The sequence below is a fragment of the Syzygium oleosum genome, unplaced genomic scaffold, assembly GCF_021117445.2.
Source record: "Syzygium oleosum isolate NSW1041296 unplaced genomic scaffold, Sole_v2.1 Sole_v2.02, whole genome shotgun sequence".
Classification (NCBI taxonomy): Eukaryota; Viridiplantae; Streptophyta; class Magnoliopsida; order Myrtales; family Myrtaceae; genus Syzygium; species Syzygium oleosum.
Window position 1 is genome coordinate 18,977,755 of NW_026607486.1, and position 24,142 is coordinate 19,001,896.

Genomic DNA, 24,142 nt, shown 5'->3' on the forward strand with positions numbered 1-24,142 from the left:
TTCGACTAAGCGTTGCTCGAAGAGATGGCAACTCGCTTGATTTAAATTTCCCGTACCATAACTCTCGGGCAATCAATTAAGTCAAGATTATGACATTAAAAAGTGAATCTATTCAGAAAACTCTGGATTTATGTAATCCCCAATAATATAGTAACTTTTTCCACGTTGAAAAATGCATCTTAGTTTCTGAGATTAATCAATTGATCATGATTAGGAAAATTAATTTCGGTGACACCATATAAATCCTCTACATTTTTTGTTTTGCTCATTAATTCTATGCTTTTGAATTAGCTTGCTTTTCTATAAATACGTACTTTTGTGTTGTTAATACGAGATCGGCTAATCACATTAGAATTGCACACCAATACTTGCGGCACAGGCAATTCGACAGAAACCGATCAAATGTGACGAAAACATGAACTCAAGTGGTTTGAATGAATCGACGGCAACAGATGACTTGAGCCAAAAGCGTTTGACTAGACTCGTACATGATTTCTGCAGAAGTAACGGTACAATAACAGAGCACAATAGCAGCATCCTTGTGCTCTACACAGAGAATGGAATCGAAGTGTTCCTCGTATTAATCACATCAGAATACAACAATTCTGAGAGCAAAAGCCCCTCCAAATGAATAATAATAATTATTATGATGATGATGATGATGATGGTATCTTTTTTTATATATTTTATTTTTAATCTGTGTGCTAAGGCTAAGAGATGGGAACGAACGTGCCCACATAGCCAATCCCAGCAACAAAGAAGGCGAAGGACTGAAGGAAGAGGTAGGCGAAGTAGCGGTTCTTGCCGTGAGCCAAGTCGTAGCATCCACAGATGAAGAGATAGGCTCCAACGCAGAGCTCCACCACATGGACTCTGTTCAGGACCAAGAACAAGGTATGAAATGGATATAATGAATCAGATGTTAATCAAACATGTACTGATGTATATGAACGGGTTTTGGCTCTTGGGGTGTGATATTGGCTAGTGGAAGCTGTCACCTTTGTCCGATCCAAATGCGAAGCCTTCTGTGAGCGTTGCCCGGCTTCGTCTTGAGGGCGTCGCCTAGTTTCTGGGTGACGACCCACTCGTTCACTCGACCCGCCTCCAGCAGCCCAATGAAGGTCGCCTTGGTCCGGTGCAGCGCCATCACATTCTCGAACAGGACCCAGAACACCAGCAGATGGAGTGACCTGCCAACATATTGTGCACACCCCATCATGTTCTCGAACTCGAATTCTCTGATTGATGGAATTATCGATCATGTGCTGATGTAAAGGGCCGAGAAGTAGACCGCAGGATGTTTTTCACAGCCTTTAGCATCATAGTTGTCAGATGGTTTCATTGAGCTTGGATCTAGTAATGATGCGCGAAATCAATGAAGGGCTGTGCGGGTAGAAGTGACCTTGGAGTACCAACTGAATTGAGGAGAGTGACAGTGCAGGGGATATAGACAGCGCCCCATTTGGGGACTTCTACTTCTGGAACCAGCACAGTCGCCGGCATGACGATGCAATAGAACCCGAACGTGACGATGTGGGCCACGATCTTCCGGACGAAGAAAAAGCTGTATATCGCGTAGAACTTCTTCCACATGGAGACTTTCTGCGAAAGCATAAAAGAAAAAAAAACAGTAAGTCTTATTAAGTCAACTCATACCCTTGGATCAAAAGATTACGGGTGTGTAAAATTTAACCTTGTTCCTGAGGATTTCCACCGCCATTTTCCGGAAGAGATTGGCGGGGCCACTAGACCACCGATGCTGCTGGTAGCGGTATGCCCTGAACGTACTTGGCAATTCACTCTTCACCTGCAGTCAAATAATAAACTATGATAACAATCTTGTGGTGAACTTAAGACAAAATTAGCGGATGACTTGCGACCAAATCAACTGTAAATGAACCTGGTTGAAGTTCCTTATATGGGAATAATTGAATGATAGATGTAGATAGAACAGTGTGGTCCAAAAAAGGACAGCAAAAGAGAGTGTAATAGATGCACACGGTTTATGTTGTGACAGTAATAAAATATGCTTGGAAAACACTCCCCAGATGCATATGGTTTGCTTGTTCGAGCAGTGAGTGACCAGGTCACTCATTGTGGCCCAGCATAGAGTGCAGTGACAACCACCAGATGGACAATTTGAAATCATTGCTCTCCCCTGCTTTTCTTGTGCCAATATACAGGAACTTCTCCAATTTCAATGTGGCTTTCTTGGCAAATTGGGTTGCATTGATAAATCCCATTCATGGCTAGTCACTCCTCCACTACTTTTCACTTCCCCAAATGAGAAACCTTACTCTTCTAGCTCCATTTTGGTAAATCTATACTGAGAACTTTTGTTACGTTCAGTTATACTAATTGTACTGACTGTCCCTTTTTACTTGTCCGCTAAAACTTTTCTAGATGATCTCCCCAATGGATGCTTAATTACAGGCGAAATGGCACCTTGAGGTCACTGACATAGACGAATTTCCATCCTTTGAGACTAGCCCGCACAGCCAAATCCATGTCCTCAACGGTCGTTCGGTCTTTCCATCCTCCGGCCTCATTCAGAGCAGAGATCCTCCACACACCCGCTGTCCCTGGATTAATCGCGCGGTCAAACATCTTGAAACTTAGGCAACGATACGAAACGACAATATCGCCATACATGTCTAATAGAGGTAACATAATGCTAACAAAAAAATGATGAACTAACCGTTGAAGCCGAAGAAGGCGTAGGTTGCAGAGCCCACTTCCTGTTCCACAGTGAAATGGTAGTCTAGTGACATTTCTTGCATCCTCGTCATTAAGCATTCATCAGAATTCACTGCAACACCATCAAGAAAAATGTTGTCCTACGAGACTATCAAATGTTCCAGAGTTGGATAAATGTATTCATGTAATGTAATAGCCATTGTCGCTATGGAGCGTAAAGTTCTTTTAGAGGAAGAGAGAGCACTGTCAGCTGTAAAGCAGTGAAATGAGAAGTGGCGAAAATCGATTTTATTGCAGCATAATGGCGAGAGATCTGTTAACTCAAGGCTATTCTTCTCAATTCCTCTACTATTGGTCTATCCCTGCTGCAAAGCTTTATCTAGATGAACAACTTCTCAGTCATGCTGTGTTAAATATCTACTTTTTCTTGTTATTGACCATATTTGCTTCAAAGGTCACTTTTACATAAACTATCTCTTCTTCGATTACTAATGAGTGATGATGGCTACGTAAGTCACCAACTACATTCATATACATACATAGGCATCCATGGGCAAGAGGCATCAAGAAAGAGGAGAATATGTGTAACTTACCAAACTTCCACCGAGCTTGGACGAGCCCGATTTCGGGGTTGTGGACTAAGAAAGGTATGGTCCGGCACAGAAAATCAGGCTCGGGTTGGAAATCGGCATCGAAGATGGCTACATAGTCGCATTGCTTGACATAGCCGTGCTTCATGCCTTCTCTGAGTGCCCCGGCTTTGTAACCTTTCCTGTTGTCTCGAATCTCATACTTTATGTTGATGCCTTTGCTCGCCCATCTTTGGCACTCTAGTTTCTTTAGCTCCTGCACAATATTCAGTTCAACCAAAAAGGCGAAAAACAAAATTTACATGTCAATGAAACGGGAAATGGGTAATTTTGCTTTTGGCGAAGTAGATCAACAATAGTTTTTTCATGATCTAATTCAGAACAACTTTATGGGGACCATGCAGGATCAACAGGGGAAAGAAACTCAATGATCTTTCATCTCTTTGAACCGTGGAAAATTAAGCATATTCACTTGTAACAATATGACTCTTTTTTTACCAGGCCAATGCTTGGGGATAGGGACTTGACTGCTAATTAGAGCTAGAAAGAGCAATTTTGAGGTAAATGTGGAATCCATCAGAAGGAAGGACCAGGGCCATATGAATGACACGTGTTTTGTCGAGTCTCTTAAGCCTTCTTGTGAACGTTCATGTAGTATAACTGGTCAACATCATGCTCGAATAGACCCAAAGAAAACAAGAACAGAAGTTGACACAAGAATGAGTTGCCTATTAGCCTAGCAGAACCTTAATAGCCGGGTCCGTCGAATCGTCAAGAACTTGTATTATGATCCGATCACCCGGCCACGAAAGCCCGCATGCAGCTCCAATGGATAGCTGGTAAACCTGCCAAGAAAACCAACTATTAATCATTAAAGAAAACCATTTAAATTAGACACTAATAACCTCTACATGCCCTTAATTAATTTTTGCAGAAAAGCATTAACCGTGTATGCATGGAGAGATTGGAAAGTAGCGAAAAGGCTTCAACGCCTTAAATTTGCATGAAAAAGAACGTCTCTTTATTAACACACATCAGAAGACTAATGAGGAAAGGTTGAATCTTTACAAGAAGTAAATAAAGAGATCCAAAGAAAAGGAATTTGTCGTATACCTCTTTCTCGTTGTACATGGGGATTTGCACTAGCACCATGGGATAAGCTGAGCTCCCAGCCTCGATGTCGTCCCCCATCGCCTCCCACTTGTACTGCTTCTCGGGTCGCCGCCGAAGCAGCTTGATGAAGAAGATAACGATCCCCATGTAAACCCTCTCCACAAACAGCATTGTGGACATCACCAAGCACACCGCCACCAAGACCTTCAGCAATGGAACTATCAGAGGTTCTCTAGTCTGTTGCCAGACCAGCCTGATTCGGCCCAAGATGTTGTCCGGGACCGAAAATATCGGCGTCGATGAGAGGCGGTCCATCGCAATATATATAAGCTGCTCGGGGGACAGAGCACGAAGAAGCGGGATACAATTTGATGGACAAAGAGAATGGTGAAGTATGTCAGCACTTATATAATAAAGTGCTGGATTCTATACCCCAAAACGTTGCTGTTTTTCGATTTTGTCCTCCTTTTTTTGGCTTTGTGGTGGTGAAGTTGGAGTGATTTTTGCTTCTGAGTTACGTTTGGACAAATGGGCAAAAGCTGGACTAGTAGAGTGAGTGGAATAAGCGAGAACAAAAGGCAAAGAAAGCAAATGCAAGCCCTTATAGAAAAAGTGTACGTGAATTTTGCATGATAACACAAGATTGCCAAAAAAATAAAAGGTTGAGACCCACGCGAGCTCTGATCGCAACAACACTCACTAGAGCAAAAACCCAACTTAAGATCCAGAGAGAGGAGAGGTATTGGATGATGTCAATGGGCTTTTGGCATCACCCAAATTAGAGAGTGTTTCTTCCTCTCTCTCTCTCTCTCTCTCTCTCTCTCTCTCTCTCTCTCTATATATATATATATATATATATATATATATATATATATATATATGTTACCTGAAGCTATGGAGAGAAATGGAGGGAGCATACATAAATAAGAACTCCTCAGAGCTGAGAGAAGAATGGAGTTAATGTAGACAGAGACTGTGGATCCGAAAGAGAGGAGATTGCTGTCAGACAAAGCCAGCAATTTTCTTCTTTTTCCTTTCTCACCAAGGAATCTGCTTCCTTGAAAAAATAAAGCGAGAGTTCGGAGACGTTAACGCCTTGTTTTCCCTTAATGAATAGCCCCTTGTGGTGTGACTCCATTTGGTCAATACTTTATTGAAGTGCAGAACTAACACTCAAGCTAGTTTGCCCGTCTCTTTCGGTCTTGTGAGGCACTCGAATTATCATCATCACTAGCCGATCGAAGGTTGGAACTGTAGGCGAATAGCCCTTGTATGGTCATTGGTTCTGCATTATTGTTGTTGATATTCGAGCAAAATGAGCGCACATTGCTGATATTTCTTTCAACTCTCTTTATGCTGAAAAAGAGTTCATTCATGCATCTCAAACGAGCTCATATCTTGCTGCATGAAGGCTTTGAGGAGTGTAGTTTGTAGCATAGCTAATGATATCGTCAACGCGTTGCGCAAGGGGTGTTGCGTCCTTTCCAATAAATCTGATCAAATGGACAAAGGCTGAAAAGGGTAAGGCCTAACTTGTTACCTAAGTCCAATCGCGACTTAGAAATTTTTCGACCACGCCAAAAGGTAAGGGGACATGGATCCGAACCCGCCCGATTACACTTTAGGTCGGACAAACTTCAGGATTCATCAAATCTATGATCAAAGTCTACTCTTGAGTTTTTGTGTATAGGGCAATTTAGGGTCTGTTTAGTAACGTTTCTATTTATCTGTATTTCTGTTCTTTTGTTTCCCGAAATAGAAAAAGAACAGAAATCCGTTTAGTAACGTCAGTTAGTTTTTTTTGTTCCCTAGAGCAGAAAAGTAACTAGGGAATAGATTTGGAACAGAAATAAGTAAAAAAAATTTACTTTTCTGTTTCTGAAACAAAAAAAGAAATAATAAAGAAACAAGATCAACTCTCCCTCTTTCACAATATATTCTCATACTAAACCCTAAAACCCCAAATCCTAAACCCTAAAGCCCTAAACCCTACAATCCTAAACTTTAACCCTCAAATCCTAAACCCCAAAACCTTAAATCTCAATACCCAAACCCTCAAATCATAACACTAAAATGAAAAACCCAAAGCCCTAAACTCTAAAAACCCAAACCCCAAAACCCAATCCTAAAACCCTAAACCTTCTAAACCCCAAATCCTAAACCCAAACCCTAAAATCCCAAACTCAAAACCCGAAACACCAAATCCTAAACCCCAAAACACCAAACCCGAAACCCTAAAACCTAAACCCTAAAATCATAATTCCAAACCGTAAATCCTAAAACGTTAAACCACAAAACCCCGAATCCTAAACCCTATACCCTAAATCCCAATACACAAAACCCGAATCCCTAAAACCCTAAACCCAAACCCTAAACCCAATCCCGAAACGCTAAACCTAAAACCCCAAACCCAAAACTCTAAAACCTAAACCCCAAACCCTAAATTATAAAATCCAAAATCTAAAACCCCAAACCCTAAACCTCAAAATCGAAATCCTAAAACCCTAACCCCTAACCCCAAATCCTAAAATCCTACATCCTAAACTACAATTTCCTTGACCACCACTCGATATTTGATTTTTCTATAAGAAGTAATTTTCTTTATGATTGTATTAAGGTCATCCAATTCTATATCATAATATATTATTATTCTATTTCTAATCCAAGTTTATCCAAACATGAATTGTTAAGTCCCATAAGTTGCAATTTCCTTGACCACCACTCGGTATTTTCCTTGTCTATAAGGAGTAATTTTCTTTATGATTGTATTAAGGTCATTTAATTATGTATCATAATATATTCTTATTATATTTATAGTCTAATTTTATTCAAACATGAATTGTTAAGTCTCCACTAACAATTTTATAATTAAATGAAAAAATTGGGAGTAGAAATTTTTAGTGTCCTACCAAACACATTTCTGTTCTTTTTTTACTCTGGGAATAGAAATTTTGTACAGTTACAAAACACATTTTTTTGCTCAGAAACTCGTATAGAGAAAAGAAATAGAAAAAACTATTTCTGAACGGAAATTGTTTTTAGGAACAGAAACGTTACTAAACAGACCCTTAGAGAGCATAATTAACTCCCTAATTGCTGGCATTGGGAACTAAGCGGCAAGCTAGCTAGTTAGCACAACAGTCATCATATACATGAACTCGATCCTAGGGTCATGAACTCACTTGAGTTGAGGGCTGATATGGAAGCACTTAATTAACTAGCCCAAATCATTTGCCTTGAACTTTGATCCATTGAAGTGTTGGGCAAAAGAAGAGTTGATGATAGTTCAATCTTGGGAGTCAAGAGGCATTTGCTGTGGTCAGAATCTATATTCAGTGTCTAAAAAAGGAATAAGAACTACATGTATCCCGTCCGACTAACCCCTGAATAATAAGGTAGGTGGAAACATAGTAGCTTTCTGCATGTTGCATTTCATATGGGAATGAGTCACTTGGGGAAATGTTATTTACATGGTGAACAGATTCAAATCTTGTAATTATGAGGTACATGGATACTTTGCTTATGTTGAGAATGAATGTAAAGTTACCCACCACAGATGGGATTATCCCAGTGGCAAGGGAATTTCCATGATTTAGGCTTAGGGCTCAATGGTTGCGATCTCTATCCTTGAGCTCTGTATTTAAGTGGGGATTGTAGTGGTGGGTTACTGTGCTAGTTCTCCTCCAAATAGCCAGCTAAATACAATTGGAGTCTTGGGTTATAAATTTATTAAAAAGAAAAATATCAATGATCATCCTCACTTTTATATCTTATATCAATTTCCTTCTCTCTTTTGAAAATCTACATTCCAAATTTTGTGTCTTCTTACTAGATTTCAACGGGCATACTCCACCTATGATCCTTGTCCACTAATTATGAAATTGTCATTTTCCATCCCAAATTGTCCTCATCATTCCCGTCTTCCATAATAAAACCCTAACTCTTAGGCTCCGTTCGTTTGGCGGAAAATATTCTCCTTTTGGAAAATATTCTCCCGGAAGTCATTTTCCTGAAAAATGTTTTCCCGGAACATAATTTTCCGGTGTTCGGTGACCAATATGAAAAAGTTTCGGAAAATATTTTTCATCGGCGATAGGCGGCGGCGGCGGCGGCGGCGGCGGCAGCGCGCGGCGCCCGGCGACGGCGGCGGGGGCGGCGGCGCAGGCGGCGGCGGGCGACGGGCGAGGCAGGGCCGGCGACCGGCGGCCAACGGCGGTGACCGGCGATCAACTTCCTCTCCCAGGGAAAATATTTTCCCTCCCATGGGCAATTTTGCCTTCAATTTGGGGGAAAATGATTTCCTCTTTGTGAAAAGAGGAAATCATTTTCCTCAAAACAACGAAGGATTTGGAGGTGGGGAAGGAAAATGTTTTCCCACGGAAAATATTTTCCGCCCCCGAACACCGGAAAATGCGGAAAATATTTTCCGGAAAAATATTTTTCCGTAAACGAACACAGCCTAAGATCCCTACCTCTTTCCTCCTCCTCACGACTGCCGACCTCGTATTGGAGGTTGTTGACGGTCCGACCTATAATTGATTACCAATAATTAAAACATTCCAAGCCAAGCTGGATTGAAAAGATGTGTGCACATCCAACTACGACGCCACACCGCGGACTAAAATGCTTACTCAAAGTTGAAATTTACATGTTTAACAGTAGGCTGTTTGGAACGGGCGAGATGCGTCTTCCCCATCCATCCACAACGGAGAAAGAATGAGGGGATTTTGATTATATCCGGTCACACCATGTACGCGACCAATATAGTCTTTTTAAGGTTCGCTTCAAGGGTATTAAGGGCTAAGATTTATCGTTCATGTTGACTTTTTGGGCACTTCACGAAACTATCTGGCTCCTTTTATTAAATCGTATTCATTCGTGAGATTCACTTCTCAATTACTGGCACAACTCAGTGTTATTGTTACGCTTGTTTCACTCTTTTTTTCTCTTTTCACTCGTCCGATGCGCGTGCTAACAGAAAAGCCGAACCGATTCAAACGATACATACCAGCATTCAAGGATAAGTAATTCCTGCAAGAACACATTTCGCCAACTTGCTATCATATTATAATTAAAAAAACGCGCTTCGGCAAATAACAAAACGTGAAAGTCTTACAGAATTGGCCGTAAAATTTACAGTTTTAATGATGTCCCTTGCATGAACCCGACCCCTCCCCAAAAGTAATATGATGTGCTTCTCGATGCATCAAGCTGCAAATGAAAATCAAGATATGACAGTATATGAAGGTTTGAATGAAGGCTGGAACTGATTCTACTCATCCATTCTCGAAGACAAAAGAGCCAAGTCTCTCAAGGTTTCAGGTACCACTTGATGGCACCGCTTGAGCATTTTGATCAATGGTTCCGCGAGTCAGGATTTTCTTCCATGAGGAAGTCGAGTTGCTCGATTGAGACAACAGAACTTTCGGGCTTCCTCTTGCTGCCAGAATTCACATAGAGCCAAACTAAGAAAAGATCCATAAAACTCTAAAAAGAATCCATACATAAATAGACAGGAAAGATTACTTAAACGAAAATTTGAGTTTAGTTAAAGACCAGGCTTCATTTGTTTACACAATAGTCAGTTGTTAGCACGGAAATCATTAGTCTCCATCTGCACGATGGAAAGCCCCCATGCCATAGAAAGCATGCACTCAAGGGCAATTAGCCCAAGGGCGTGTGAACTTACCTTTCTTCAGAATCTGATGGTACACAGATTAGATGGCTCAAGATCAAATAACCTTTCACTTCAAGTGCTCCAACTAATTTTTCAAGCTCGTTATCATTCCCAACAGCGTACAATACTTTTCTAAGCTGATTTCTAGGTTTACTGCCACAAGCATGATCCGACAATTGGAATCTCTACACATAGTGCTTGCCACTCAGGTTTAGTACCATGGAGAATGCAATTTTCACTAGACAATAGACCCGAATCTAAATATCATATTTCCATTCTAGCATCTTTCAAACAACAAAACGACACGTCATCCTGGAAACTGAAATCATATTTGTCATTAGTCAGGACTTGAGTGCAGGCATTTCTCCACAAACCCAGCTTCATAGTCATCGAATACCTTAACATTGCCTCTACAATTTCTTTTCCTCTAGCTAAGGAGTGAGGGAGGGGGCAAGGGAGGGAGAGGAGATGTGGTTGCTGAAACTCAAGGTAAAGGTGCTGACATAATGGATTAGTGAAGAAAACTCAGATAACCTAGCCCGTTTCTAGATGAAGACCGCGAAAGCAAAAGCTTTGCATTTCCTTCTATAGATAGCCAAAGGCTTGTATTCATCCGAACAAACTGAAAAAGGAAAGACAACACGGATGGCATTTAGTAGCCAATATTTTGCCATCATATGGAAACTCGAGCAAATAAATCAGTACAAAAATGTTTCAAAGGATCTCAAACTTTGATCTTGAAATTCCTCTCTTCTTCCCGTCTTCCTTTTCCTAGTAAAGTGATCAACTCCAACTTTGAGAACTACCCATAAACAGGCTATCATTATTTTCAACACTCCACCTTTAGGCGTAGCACTCTTCTACAATAGTAACTGCAGTTGAAAAGGTATACCGTAAAATGCACCATTATCATTGGCATATATCAAATGTACACAACACATCAGTATGACTTCCTAAAACAATCACTTCACCAGTCCTAGAGAAAAGCAGCATCTCATGCAAAAGATGTTAGAACATTAAGCTGCACAAACCTTTAATAGCTTTTCTTCTTCCGAGGTGCAGACGTTTGCACACTGGACGGCGCATGAACTAAGACTGGTGATGGAATCATTAAGAGACAATCTTTCAATAGGTCCATTCAGAAGATTTTGCAAAGTTGCAGTGCACGGACAACTAAGGCAATCATTGAAAACCACTGTACGAGGATTTCCAGAAATAAATTGTCTCACAGATTTGATCATATCAAGATAAGCGCCTTCAGAACGAGTTCTGACTCCGTCAACAACCTGCTCAAGAGGGAAGAGAGTAATTTAAAAAAAAAAAAAAAGTAACAAGAAAATTAAGGCAACTTGTGGTTAAATGACAACAAGCATATATTCAACTTCCGTGAAGAGGAAGCAACAACAAATACACATATACCAGAGATCAAGCAGCGAAAACTTGTGTGAAGTATGCATAATAACCGAGAAGATCAGAAAGTTCCTCACAACATGCAACAGAAAAGCTTTTATGAGAGGAACCACCAAGAGCAAGATTTCGTTCCTCTTTTATTTGGGGGTTGGTTTGGGGGTAGGGAATGATAGAAGTGGACTTTGTACCAGCATGGACGTTTGAGATACGTCAATGGCCTTCAAGGTAATAAGCTCCAAAAGTCTCTCAGGTGTCGACGCAAGAAACTCAGGCTCACAGCTTGTCAACCTGTTAAAAAAAGTAATTTTAAATAGTGCAATGGAAGAACAGAACTCTTCTTCACAACACATGTATATTGACCTTCAATTTCATACATCACATTGGATTTTGTGATACAGCATAACTTTCAAATAGGCCTAGAAATTTCGAGACTATGTTAAGGGAAAAAAGTACCCGTGAATTTGATGATCTATAGAGGCACCGGAATGTATACTCACGGTATGTATACCAAGAGCCTTCAAGGGCTTGCAAATAGCACGCACCTAACCATGAAGGAATATTCAACATCAGGAAATGAGAATTGGTGTAACCTGCAGCTTCTAATTTTCTGACAATTAATCAGTGAAGTATAATCACAGAACATAAGAAGATTACACCATTCGAGCCTAATTTCATATGACCATTCGAGAAAAACATAGCTGCAATTCCAGCCTAATTTCATGAAAGATTGCGAAGAGACAGTTAAAAACATTAGCTTGTCTGTTGTCGTTTCAAGCAAGGAAAAGAAAGTAAATAAAACTTGAGCAGAAGTAAATGAAAGAAAAAACACTAACCTCAGCAGCTTTCTCAGCTGTTGGCACAAGATATAAAAGGAAAGGGCTGGTTAAGGATAGACCTTCTTTCTCCTTCCTTGCAAAAGAATCAGCGGCAATGGACACAATCCAGGCAATTTGTTCAGCTGAAGAACAAACACCACTTGCCTCTAGAATATCTTTGCCAGAGGCATAAAGTTTCCAGAATTCGATTCCCCAGGCATTAACAAACAAAGGGTTGGTCATGTCACCATTCTGAGCATTTTCATGCCACAACGCATCCTCCAATGTCTTCAGGCACAACGTAAGAAACTTAGAGGAACATGAGTTCTCCCAAGCATGACCTTGTTGACCTTGACAATCGCTCTTCTTAATCTCCTTACTGGCTGTGTTACATCTTTTCATAGGCTTACCGTTAGAAGTTAGGTCTTTCTCCTGCTCGTTCTCGGGACGTTCTGCGTTATTTCCTATATTCGGTACAGGATCAGACCCATTATCATTCCTTTCCAAAGCTCCTTTCCTTGATTTAGCGCTCTTCCCATTTTTGATATTTTTAGTCAAAGCGTCCTTGCCATGTCGCTCATTGTATGGATCATCTGGAGTAGGAAGACTGAAACACATACCCTGTCTCACCGTGATGGCACAGCAAAACGAATTCCCAGTTCAGGAATCAATTAACATTACCAGCACAACAAAAGGCACATACGACTGCAACATTATGAAAGAAAAAATCGCTCAGTCGTGTGAATTTAAACGAAAAGCGCTAACATTTTTTTTCATATTCCTCGTGGCTTACTGAGTTTTATTAAAACAAAGGATACATGACTCCGAAGTCAATACGCATTGGTGGGAAAGAGCTCGATAACTGAGATCAAATCATCAATCGGAAGATGATATTTTTTCTCGAGCCTCAAAGCAAATTGAGCACATGACAGTAGAAACAAAACTGAAAATTTGTAAAAGCGCCCAACATGTCGCGTACTGCCTTCTCGACTGCAGCTAGAAGAGCCCAGACACCTCAGAAATCTAGACATTTGAGTAACTCTCCAAATTTCCCGCGGAAAAACCGAATCGAATCGAACTCATCAACACCCTTTAGAATCATTCACTAGCTCTCTCCTGGACACTACTAAATTCACAATTTCCACAGCGAAACCAACTCGAGCGCGGTCATCCATTCGCCGCAATATCATCACTCGCATCGAATCCTTAAGCAACAAAGCTCGCTCCCATAAAAAAAAAAATGAGAAACGACATGTCCAGGAAACAAGTTCACGCGCTCGGAAAGCCAGGCTCCCCCCCGGGGGCGTCCTCCCGGTTTTCCGAAGCATTCCGCCGAGCAGATAAACACGGGGACGAGCATCGGCGGGATCGCCGGAAACCGAGCTTTACCTGGCAGATGCGGCGCTTGCCGGACTTGCGCCGCTTCTTGGCGGCGATGATGGCGGCGACGCGGGCGGAGACGGTCGAGGAGTCCTGCTTCTTCTGGAGCTTCTTCCTGTTCGACCTGTTCTTCTTCCTCTTGACCGCGTCGTCGCCTTTCGCCATTTGCAACGCAGACCTCCAAGTTCGCGACGAGCGAGAGGGAGAAGGGCTGGCGACCGCTGCGTGCGAAGTCGGCGGCATTTTTTTATAGGTGGTGCCTCCTTCGTAACGAGGAGGGCGGAGGCTGGGCGGTTTGGGGAATTTTCACGTGATCTCGAGGGCAATACCGTCAATTCGCTACCCGAGCCCTCGATTGAAGTTGGGCTGGGCTTTGTGTTGAATTTTTGTTTTCGGTTAATTGGGCCTACGGATGGAACGGCGGAGGAGGCCCATTCGGTCCAAGTTGTAATGTGGGTAAAATTCCCACTTTGGGTCCATGAACTTATGCGATTTTTTCCAATCAAGTCCCCGCACTTTTAATCTGTCTAACTAAATTCCTTAAACCGGCATAACTTCTCTAAAATCGAGCCCCTCCCATGCCAAATCCGATTAACGGGAGTTTAATGGCCTGTCGAATCCGACAAGATTTTCTATGTGGGAAGCTTGTGTGTAAATAAGTCAATTTTGATTAGACCAGTTTCGACCCAATCCACCCGTTTGACAGGTCTATTATTAAGAAAAGCTATGTTATTTATTTATAAAAAATTAAACAGATGCATGAGCTCGGAAATTAAAAGTGGACTCTTAAGTTTATAAGGAGATAGAATTGAAAAAGTTTTTTATGTAATTCGAAGTTTAAATTATCATAAGTTCATGCTCTACACACCTCTAAACCTCACTATATGGTCTACCGATGCAATATACTGATCAAATTTTTGTTTTAACAAATAGTGGAGTCAACACTCAAAACTAAAAATAAAAAAACCGAACGGAGCTAGCGGGTAGTCGAGCAGAAGATGGCAAATCGTGATCGGTAGTCACGCGGCGTATTAATCGACGACGCGGTATGCGATGCTGGCATTATATATGGTAGAATAGAATCGTCTGGATCCGTCCAAAACTAATATATCTCACTCGGGCTAGTCAGATCTGTATCATTGGTCTTGGAGATTTAATAGAGGAATCGGCCAAACCCAAAGATGCAATTTTCACCAATGCAAAGAAAGCATCGATGGAGGAAGCAAATTTGGCGTCGTTGTCTAGAATCAAACTAGATGCATAAAAAACCACAAATAAAATCCGAGACTCACCTGCCGGCACAGAGGGATGATTTCGTATCGAGATCGACAAAACCAAAGAAGAATTCAAGTCAAAATCCCAAATGACATCAGAAAAGAAAGAAGAAGATAGTCAAAGGAATCCTCGTTGAGAAAATACATTGGAATATACGAAGCGGATGAGAAAGCACAAGCCACCGGTCGCATAAACGAAGCGTTTGGTATGCACCAGACGTGGATAAACAATGCATTTCCGGTCAAAATCACGTGGGATGTATGGAAAACGAAAGGGAAAATCTATGGAGCATCATTGACCGTGCATACAGGACGACAGGTGGGTAGTTGAACGGTTCGACCAAAATCCAAACATTCTGATCGATCTTCTTTCAGAGGCTCACTTGCCGCTCGGGTCGGACCGGTGAATACATATCGACCTAAGGAGTTGGCCAAATGATTTGAAACGTCACCTTTCTTTCGGGGATCACGAGTTCGCACTTCGCCACTCGCCGCTTTTCACTGCTTGTGCCGGGCACCGTCAAATTAGGGCACATCTCATCAAATGGTTGATGTGAACTGAATTCACAAGTATCGGATCATCTGATGATGTTATATTCTCGGTGGCCCGATCCCAATAAAAATCACATATTAATGCCTCCGGAACAAGATTAGCCTCACTTTTCAAATGTCTCGAAGAAAGAGCAAACTCTTACTTAAGGGACAATTATGACCACCGATCATATTTAAGGCGAAATGGACTAACATGGCAACTGATGTTGCTAACGTGACCAATACATAAAAAAATCATCTCCCACTTTGGAGGATCTAAATTGGCATCGAATTCGAAATAAAAAAGAGAAACAAAAGCAGCCTCCCCGAGTTACAAGCTTGATGCACCAAGCGCCCCATCATTACCTATCTCATCTTTTTTTCTAGAAGAGCACGAGGCTGAATTCAGCACGATCTGATAGAAGTCACTATCCGTTGCTGCCTGGAAGTGGAAGACGTCCCACGGCAACGACATTTGACTTTCACCTTTTGTATTTGATTATTTAACACATAAAACCTTCACCGGATAAATGTAAAAATAAAAGAACCTTTCACGAAATATAAATATTTGTCGCATATGAATTCACGTGATTTTCTCGTACGACCAGCAAAACTGGTATTTTTTTTTTCTTTTTTTTTTTTTTAAGTTGAAGCAAACCCGACCCAAATTAACTTGCGGCTTGGTCGAGCTCGGGGCTCGAGTATGAGATTATTGTACTTTCACATTTTCGTGGCCACTCTCGAAATCAGGGTCCTTCGACTCTTACGGGACGGAGCGATTGCCGCATCCGAGCGAGAATAGTCTAAGTTCGATTTCGAAATTCACTATCCTCCCTCTACTGGCTCGCACGCAGCACTTTTAGCTAGGGACCGAGCCGGTCCATGATCTCCAACGCAAGAGATGACGACAAGTTTTCGGTTGATGGCGACGACCGACCCCCATGGAAAGCGGTGGAATCCACTTTTTAACACCGTGGAAACTTTGTCGTGGAGTCGCTCTTCCATGGTTTCTAACATTTGGGATTACCCGTGAGTGTGTTGAATTATTTGAATCTGGAGCAGTCGGTGGCGACCGGTTGACCAGAGCCACCCATATGATAATGCCACCATCATTATCCCGTCCTCGTGCTTTTCTTCTTCACTCATTTCTACCCATCATCATCGTTCCTCTGCTCGTTCTTTCCCTTTTTTCCACTCTTTTTGTGTTCTGATGATATGATGTGCCGTGTTCTTCGAAGGAAACCTGGGTGTTTATGATGTTCTTCTGGGTATTTATGTAAGAGTTCTGTGTGTGTGTGTGAGTGTGAGAGAGAGAGAGAGAATGGGGACAACGGTGGTTCCAAGCTCCATGGACGTCTCCATCCCGCTGGGTGATCAGAAAGGCGACGGCTTCGCCGGCCGCCCGAACCCGAAAGACTTGGACGCCGGAGCTCTCTTCGTCCTCAAATCACGAGGTCAGTGCTACTCGTCCCTTTCTGTGGACGAGCTTGTAACACAGTCTCTCTCTCTCTCTCTTTCTAGGGATGCACGACCCTGTCTTAGCGAAAGCAAATGAATCCGAAGCTGCTTGTTACGCTCTCGAATATTATTGGAGTTGAGCTTAGAACGAGCTCGCGAAGCGGTCCATTGCTTGATCAGGCAACTGATATAGTACATGATTTTCTTTCATCAGCAGTGTGATTTTTCATATGAGCATTTTCTAATTCATGGTATAACATGTTGTCCGGTCAGGTCTGTACAATTTTGCATGATCTATCTCTTGATTTTTCAAACTGTGGTCCTAATCAAGAGGCCAATATAATAGTCGCGAAAGGGGAAAAAAGGAAGGAAGAGAATATGGGAGCGATCTTTCTTTTGCGCCTGATCTGTACATGTCAATGTGCACAAACCGTTTCAGATACCCGATGCGTGTCGTTTTGAATTCAAAAAGAGTATGTATCATTGAAATAATGGGTTTGGGATCATATTGACAGGGTCGTGGTGGCACTGCGGGTACCACCTGACGACGTCCATAGTGGCGCCGGTGTTGTTGAGCCTACCCTTTGCGATGAGCCTGTTGGGTTGGGTGGCCGGGATCGCGTGCCTAACTTTTGGGGCCGTGGTCACATTTTACTCTTACAACCTCCTCTCGCTCGTCCTGGAGCAACAAGCCCATCTCGGTCAGCGCCAGCTCCGATTCCGTGACATGGCTCACGACATCCTAGGTTACTTCCCCTGATTAATTAATCTATGGATTTGGTTACTAATTAATCTTATTGTACGACTAAATTCTTGTATGAATTGGTGATTCCCAACTCAACTTATATGTCACGGCTTGTTACTTAACAGGACCCGCATGGGGAAAGTATTTTGTGGGACCTCTACAGTTTGCTATATGCTATGGTGCTGTCGTTGCCTGCACTCTTTTGGGTGGACAGAGTCTCAAGGTCAGTAACTTTTCCCTCCAAATTAACATGAAAAATCGATTCTAATAATACACTTGTATTTACTAATCAAACAATTCGATTTTTTTTTAATGTGGCTTCTCTCAATTAATTTTATTCGAGTTTTTCTTTTCTTTGTTATGCTTGATTGTGCAGTTCATATACTTGCTCTATAAGCCAGATGGGAAAATGCAGCTCTACCAATTCATCACCATGTTTGGTGGCCTAACTCTGTTCTTAGCACAAGTCCCCTCCTTCCACTCCCTCAGGCACATCAATCTCGTCTCTCTCGTCCTCTGCCTCGCTTACAGCGTTTGCGCCTTGGGCGGCTCCATTGACATCGGTAAGAACTCATGTCGATAAACGTCGAATTTATAGTTATGTCATATCATGATTTATAACGCTTAAGATAAAAATCGAGGTTGACCATTATGCAACTATTTTGACACCGCCTAGGAGACTCGGCAAATGCACCGCCAAAGGACTACTCCTTGGTCGGTAGCCGAGCAGACCGCCTTTTAGGCGCCTTCAATGGGATTTCCATCATCGCCACCACTTACGCAAGTGGAATTATCCCTGAGATCCAGGTCTTCTAGAGCGCGGCTCAATATAATTTTTTTGAATTTGCCTTTTCGATTTTGACTTTACCTTAATTGATCCATAATGTAAAATTTACTATGGTTTTAGGCAACTCTAGCTCCACCGGTGAAGGGCAAGATGTTCAAAGGCCTGTGTGTATGTTACTCGGTCATAGTGACCACATACTTCAGTGTTGGAATCTCTGGGTATTGGGCCTTTGGGAATCAGTCCAAAGGAACGATTCTGACCAATTTCATGGGCAAGACCAAGCCACTCCTACCCACTTGGTTCCTCTTGATGACCAACATTTTCTGCCTCCTCCAAGTATCAGCAGTCTCTGTGGTAAGAATTAACCTAAAGAAAGTAGAATTTGCTCATCTTTCTAGCTAATTCTTCAACTACTTTTAAGTTCATCGTCAATTTGGGTCTCTGACGAAATATATATAGGTATATTTGCAACTAACCAATGAAGTGTTTGAGAAGAAATTTGCGGACCCAAAGATGGACCAATTCTCGACACGCAATGTGGTGCCTAGGTTGATCGCTCGGTCGCTATCGGTGGTGGTGGCGACCATGGTGGCCACGATGCTGCCCTTCTTCGCGGACATCATGGCGCTGTTCGGCGCGTTCGGGTGCATCCCCCTAGACTTCATATTGCCCATGGTTTTCTATAACGTGGCCTTCAAGCCCTCTAGGAGGAGCTTCGTGTTCTGGGTGAACACGACGATCATCGTCGTGTCCTCGATGTTGGTGGCCATCGGCGCAGTGGCATCGGTCAGGCAGATAGCTCTCGATGCCAAGACTTATCGATTGTTTGCTAACATGTAGTGACTATAATTGACGATTGCTCTAATGATATGTACAATTAATATTTTGCAATTTCCTTATCAAGTTTGTTTAACAAGTCCATCAACTGGAAAATACATTTACACGACCCCCTTTTAAATAAAGTCATTTATTTTTATAAGAAGGGATATTTTTTTCCAGATTTTCCATCGTCGTGCTATTACTTTCTCCGGTTTCACATATTCAATTACATAAACATTTCTTATTTATTTTTAAGAAAGTTAGTGAAGCATTAGAGTAAGCCGTATGATACGGTATCATGTCAAGTCGAGTCGAATTTCAAATTAATCAAAAGAAATGGACTTGGAGAGGGATGCTTTAGGCAAACTTGAGAGAGTCAACATCTAAAACTTTTAATCTGTCTAATCAAATCCTTATACTTGCAAAACCTCTCTAATCAAGTCCTTCCTGCTCCAAATCCGGGTACCTGGAGTTAATTAGTCCGCTGAGCTTGACAAAATTTTTGACTTCGAAAATGTGAGTATAGGTGTGCAAAAGAATCGGGAGCCGTCTGGACGGGCCTATAACCGGCAGTTCCCACGGTGATTAGTCCGATTCCCAGTTTCAATCTACTAGAACCGATAAGTACTGGTATGGTTCCTACTTCCAAAGTGTGCAACCGTCCACTCACCAATCCGGACCAAACCGGTATGCACACACAAATATATATTTATATACGTATATAGATTTAAAGTTTTATGTTTTCATATTGTAACGACCCGAGGCCCCACCTTAGCACGATATTGTCCGCTTTGGGCTAGAACCTTCATGGATTTAAAACGCGTCGTACTAGGTTAAGGCTCCTCAAGCCTTATAAGCAAGCCTAAGGCTCCCTCCCTAGGCAATGTTGGACAGGAGAGGTACCCCACTTCCTTGAGCACGTCCGGGGTAGTGGCGCGGACGCACCACCATCCCTCCTCCCCGTGCTCCGCCGCTTGGCTTGGGCCGTCACACTCTCCCTCCCTTACGGACACAGCGCCCTCGCTATGGCCCCACACGCGGTCGGGAGTCGCTCTGATATCACTTGTAACGACCCGAGGACCCACCTTAGCACGATATTGTCCACTTTGGATCAGAGCCCTCACGGATTTAAAACGCGTCGTACTAGGTTAAGGCTCCTCAAGCCTTATAAGCAAGCCTAAGGCTTCCTCCCCAGGCGATATGGGACAGAAGAGGTACCCCACTTCCCTACGCACGTCCGAGGTAGTGGCGCGGACGCACCGCCATCCCTTCTCCCCGCGCTCCGCCATTTGGCTTGGGCCGTCACACATATCAAAACCCTAGTTTGTCTTCGTCTCTCTGTCTCTCGCCTTACTCATCTCGTGATTTCCGTATAGATTCCTCAAAATCATCGAGACAACTCCTACCTCAACATAGTTTGTAAGGCTGTGTCCATCATCTCCAGCTTCTTCTCTTCCATTAGAAATATTTATGAAGGAGTAGGGGCCAAAAATCGGCCATGGCAAATTACATTTTTGGTAACTTTTGCTGGCAACATTCGGCCCATTTCGAATATGATTTTCGTAAAAGGTTGATGTTGGAAAGCGTAAGTGCTTGATATTGAGAAGGTGCCTTGGATGACCCAAAGAACCCAACCTTTCGAATAGACTCCTTCCAAATAAATATGACCACGGTTCGGAACCGGCGGTTCCGGTTCGTGGCCATGTATGAACCGGAACCGGAACCGGCGGTTCCGGGCAGGTTCTGGTTCCAGCCCGGTTCGGAACCGGCCGGTGAAAATTAAAAAAATAAATTATGAAATAAAAAAATAATGAATTATCAAACTATGAAATAATGAATTATTCAATATAAAATATAATTAAAATGTACATTGTAATCAAATTTGGGAAAAAAAAAGAGAGAAAGAGATGGGGCTTGAACTTAAAATGTAATCAAAGTTTTTTTTTTTTGGAATCGGAACCGGAACCGGGCCCGGTCAACGGGCCGGTTCCGGGCTGAAACCGGCCCGTGACCATGTCTACTTCCAAAGTAGCCTTTACTAGAAAGTCATAAAAATTAAAAGTATACACAAACATATCATGACAAAAGGAAGGTGAATGTGACACCCCACAATGTCACGCGCGATATGTATCTTTTCCAATTATTACTTATAATTATTATGAGCACGCGGAAGCACATTAAATCATTCAAAAAATCCCATACGAGTTTAATAAAATACATACGCATCTTTTTATATTAACATCAGCATTACAATACATCTTTTTATATTAACACCCGAGTAGGATTAGGAGCACCTAACTTCAACACTATACTAGTACACCCAAAAGTCTGCCTATACAAAAGTCAAGCTACTAGTTAACGGTAAATAACTTTGCCGATTAACTCGTCACCATGGCCATCAAAACCTCTTAACGGTCCAACCAGTTCACCCTCGATGTGCATGTACCACGCAACAAATCGATGGGGAATCCACTATAAAAGCCCTACATCGACCCATAAAGTGGAAATACACTTAATATATACTACTGGTGATCCAGGTATAAGCATATCTTCATAAACATAATCGAAATGCATGGGAGCTCCAAATAGCGGTGGTGATGGGGATCTATCCTACATATCTGAAAAATAAAAGAGTGAGTCGAAACCAAGTAAATGAAATCTCTAAGTCTAAAGTACGAGATCCTGGTACTAGCAACAACGTCAGTTCGAGACAATACAAAGGCATCATGTGTATGACAAGTGCAACAATATGTACATCACCTTTCTTATGATAAAAATCGATAATAGCATTGCATGAGAACATTTACTTAAATATAAGAGCACGACATAACAGATTATGAGGCTCTATCACCAATTAATTCCCTAATGAACATATGTGCCGATATGTTTTCATATATGCTCATAGATATGTATTATATTCATCAATTCTCCTCTCGAACACTCCTGGGGCATCGTCACCTCTTTTATATGGGCGACGGAATTATAAAACATATTACTTTCCATATTTAATCACATAGAAATAGTGCACATAATAACACCAAAGTCTCATGATCTTCCTTACCTTAACAATGAATTCAACACTTATTTATTATTAATTCTTGCACGGCCATTCTCAAAATTAATTTTTAGTACACAACATCATCTTATGCAAATTATTACCGAAATACAATCGGTACGTCTTTTCCATGCATTACTTACATGAGTAATAATGATACCCAAGCAATCACAACAGGAATGTCCACGACTCAATGAATTGACTATGTGAATATTGACAACACTTAGTTAGTAAATTGATAACTTAGTATTATCGTTAGAAAAATACAAGTTAAAAATCAACAACTTGAATTGAGTATTCAAAAATCGACCACTTTGGGAACGACCATTGAAAACGGTACCCCAATGATGAGCCAATTCGTTAATATCGACAAATTGGTCAGGAAAATGATTTGGCATGAGAAATCGGTAAAATATTTAAAATCGGTGAGATTATCAAAATCGATGAAATAATGAACTGAAAGGTAAATTTTACAATAGTTAGAAAATCAACAACTTAAAAAAAAAAGAAATTGGTATCTCGATAAAAGTTGATGAATTGACAACAATTTAGTCGGCCAACACTTAGTTAGATTTTCGTGAATGTCATTCTCAAGTCCAAATTCCATGTCTTTACCTTTTTTTCATCCAATATACAACCACGTCTTTTGGGAAGTCGGTTTAAGTCAAACGAACATGACAAATCAACATGAAATCATCGAAACTTTCTCACACAACGTCAAAGATCGAACTAAAACTAAGAGCCATCAAACAACCAAGTTAATAGCACCAAGTAGATCGACCTAACTTAGTCCCTAGAGTTTCACTTACCTCGAATAAGGACTTGAAAACTTAAAGCTTTGATCACCTTGTCAATATCCAAAGGATTGAGATAGAAGTTATAATATCACAAGTGTGGATCCTTTGCTTTTGTTCTCAAGACTTGAAAATGAAAGTAGGAAAAGGAAGTTGGTAAATGGAAATAAACGATGAGGAGGAGGCTTTTATTTTTGGGAAGGTGAAAACTCTCCAAGGTCAACACACACGGCCAAGATAAAGGTTATAAGAATGAGAAGCTTAAGGTTAAGAAATAAATGTCCTTGGGTTAAATCATTAATTAGGTCTAAGAGGTAGAAGAATGTGTGTTCCAAAAGAAATGCTTTAGGTGGCCCTAAGTGAGTAGTTAAGGTGTACAGGTGGTATGATAAGATGAACTTCAAGGAGATACTTTTATCCAAATGAAAATAGCTCCTTCTCGGCTAAGCAAAGAGGGGTGAGTCAACAAAGCATTTATGGGCTGAGGTTAACATAGACGATGTAATGCATAAAGAATGTCATCAAGAGTACGTGGTTAAAAATGATCGGTGGAAAAATGAAGAGAGGTGGCGCAAATAAAAGAGATAATTGGCTCGGCTCTATAGTTTCCAACGCAGATGTTATGTTAAGTTATCGAAAATATCTAATAAATCGATACGTAAAAAGGAAAAAAAACTGGTGTTCGTTTTAAACTTTGATAAATCCGAAAAATATTTTGAATCTACTAAAATTATTTGTGAACAATTCTGAATGCCAAGAAAATTTCAATTCAGTAAATTTAAATTTAAAAATTCTCAAATAGGAAATTTAAAGTTTATCCATCCACGTCTATAGCTAACATAGCAGTAAATCAATCCCCGTCACATTACACCACCAACGTACACGTCAACATCTCATCGATTTAATTCTAACGAATTGGACTCTAGGTGACTACGTCACAGAAAATCGTTCTAAATATTATTATCAAACATAGAAAATTCTGGATGTCACAACTCTT

General features: G+C 41.4%; 3 protein-coding genes across 3 annotated transcripts; 1 reads left to right on the plus strand and 2 right to left on the minus strand.

Annotated features, from left to right (window-relative positions):
- Positions 1-457: 457 nt before the first annotated feature.
- LOC115663465 (glucomannan 4-beta-mannosyltransferase 9-like) lies at positions 458-5,253 on the minus strand. The gene is made up of 9 exons (XM_030585466.2): positions 4,401-5,253; positions 4,034-4,132; positions 3,291-3,543; positions 2,699-2,809; positions 2,446-2,582; positions 1,694-1,807; positions 1,403-1,602; positions 999-1,190; positions 458-873 (listed from the first exon to the last, which is right to left on the minus strand). Exons 1-9 carry the CDS (start codon positions 4,713-4,715, stop codon positions 711-713), a joined length of 1,584 nt encoding a protein of 527 aa, XP_030441326.1. The 5' UTR covers positions 4,716-5,253; the 3' UTR covers positions 458-710.
- Positions 5,254-10,588: 5,335 nt separating this feature from the next.
- Positions 10,589-13,932, minus strand: LOC115673286 (uncharacterized). The gene is given in 7 exon segments (XM_056308670.1): positions 10,589-10,834; positions 10,836-10,879; positions 11,105-11,363; positions 11,676-11,775; positions 11,941-12,029; positions 12,321-12,923; positions 13,692-13,932. Coding segments are annotated over 7 exon segments (1,362 nt in total). The 5' UTR covers positions 13,926-13,932; the 3' UTR covers positions 10,589-10,801.
- Positions 13,933-16,568: 2,636 nt separating this feature from the next.
- On the plus strand, positions 16,569-19,376 carry LOC115673318 (GABA transporter 1-like). Its single transcript, XM_030595455.2, has 7 exons — positions 16,569-16,941; positions 17,461-17,691; positions 17,816-17,913; positions 18,067-18,253; positions 18,367-18,497; positions 18,598-18,831; positions 18,937-19,376. The coding sequence occupies exons 1-7, from the start codon at positions 16,809-16,811 to the stop codon at positions 19,315-19,317; spliced, it is 1,395 nt and encodes a 464-aa protein (XP_030451315.1). The 5' UTR covers positions 16,569-16,808; the 3' UTR covers positions 19,318-19,376.
- Positions 19,377-24,142: the final 4,766 nt, after the last annotated feature.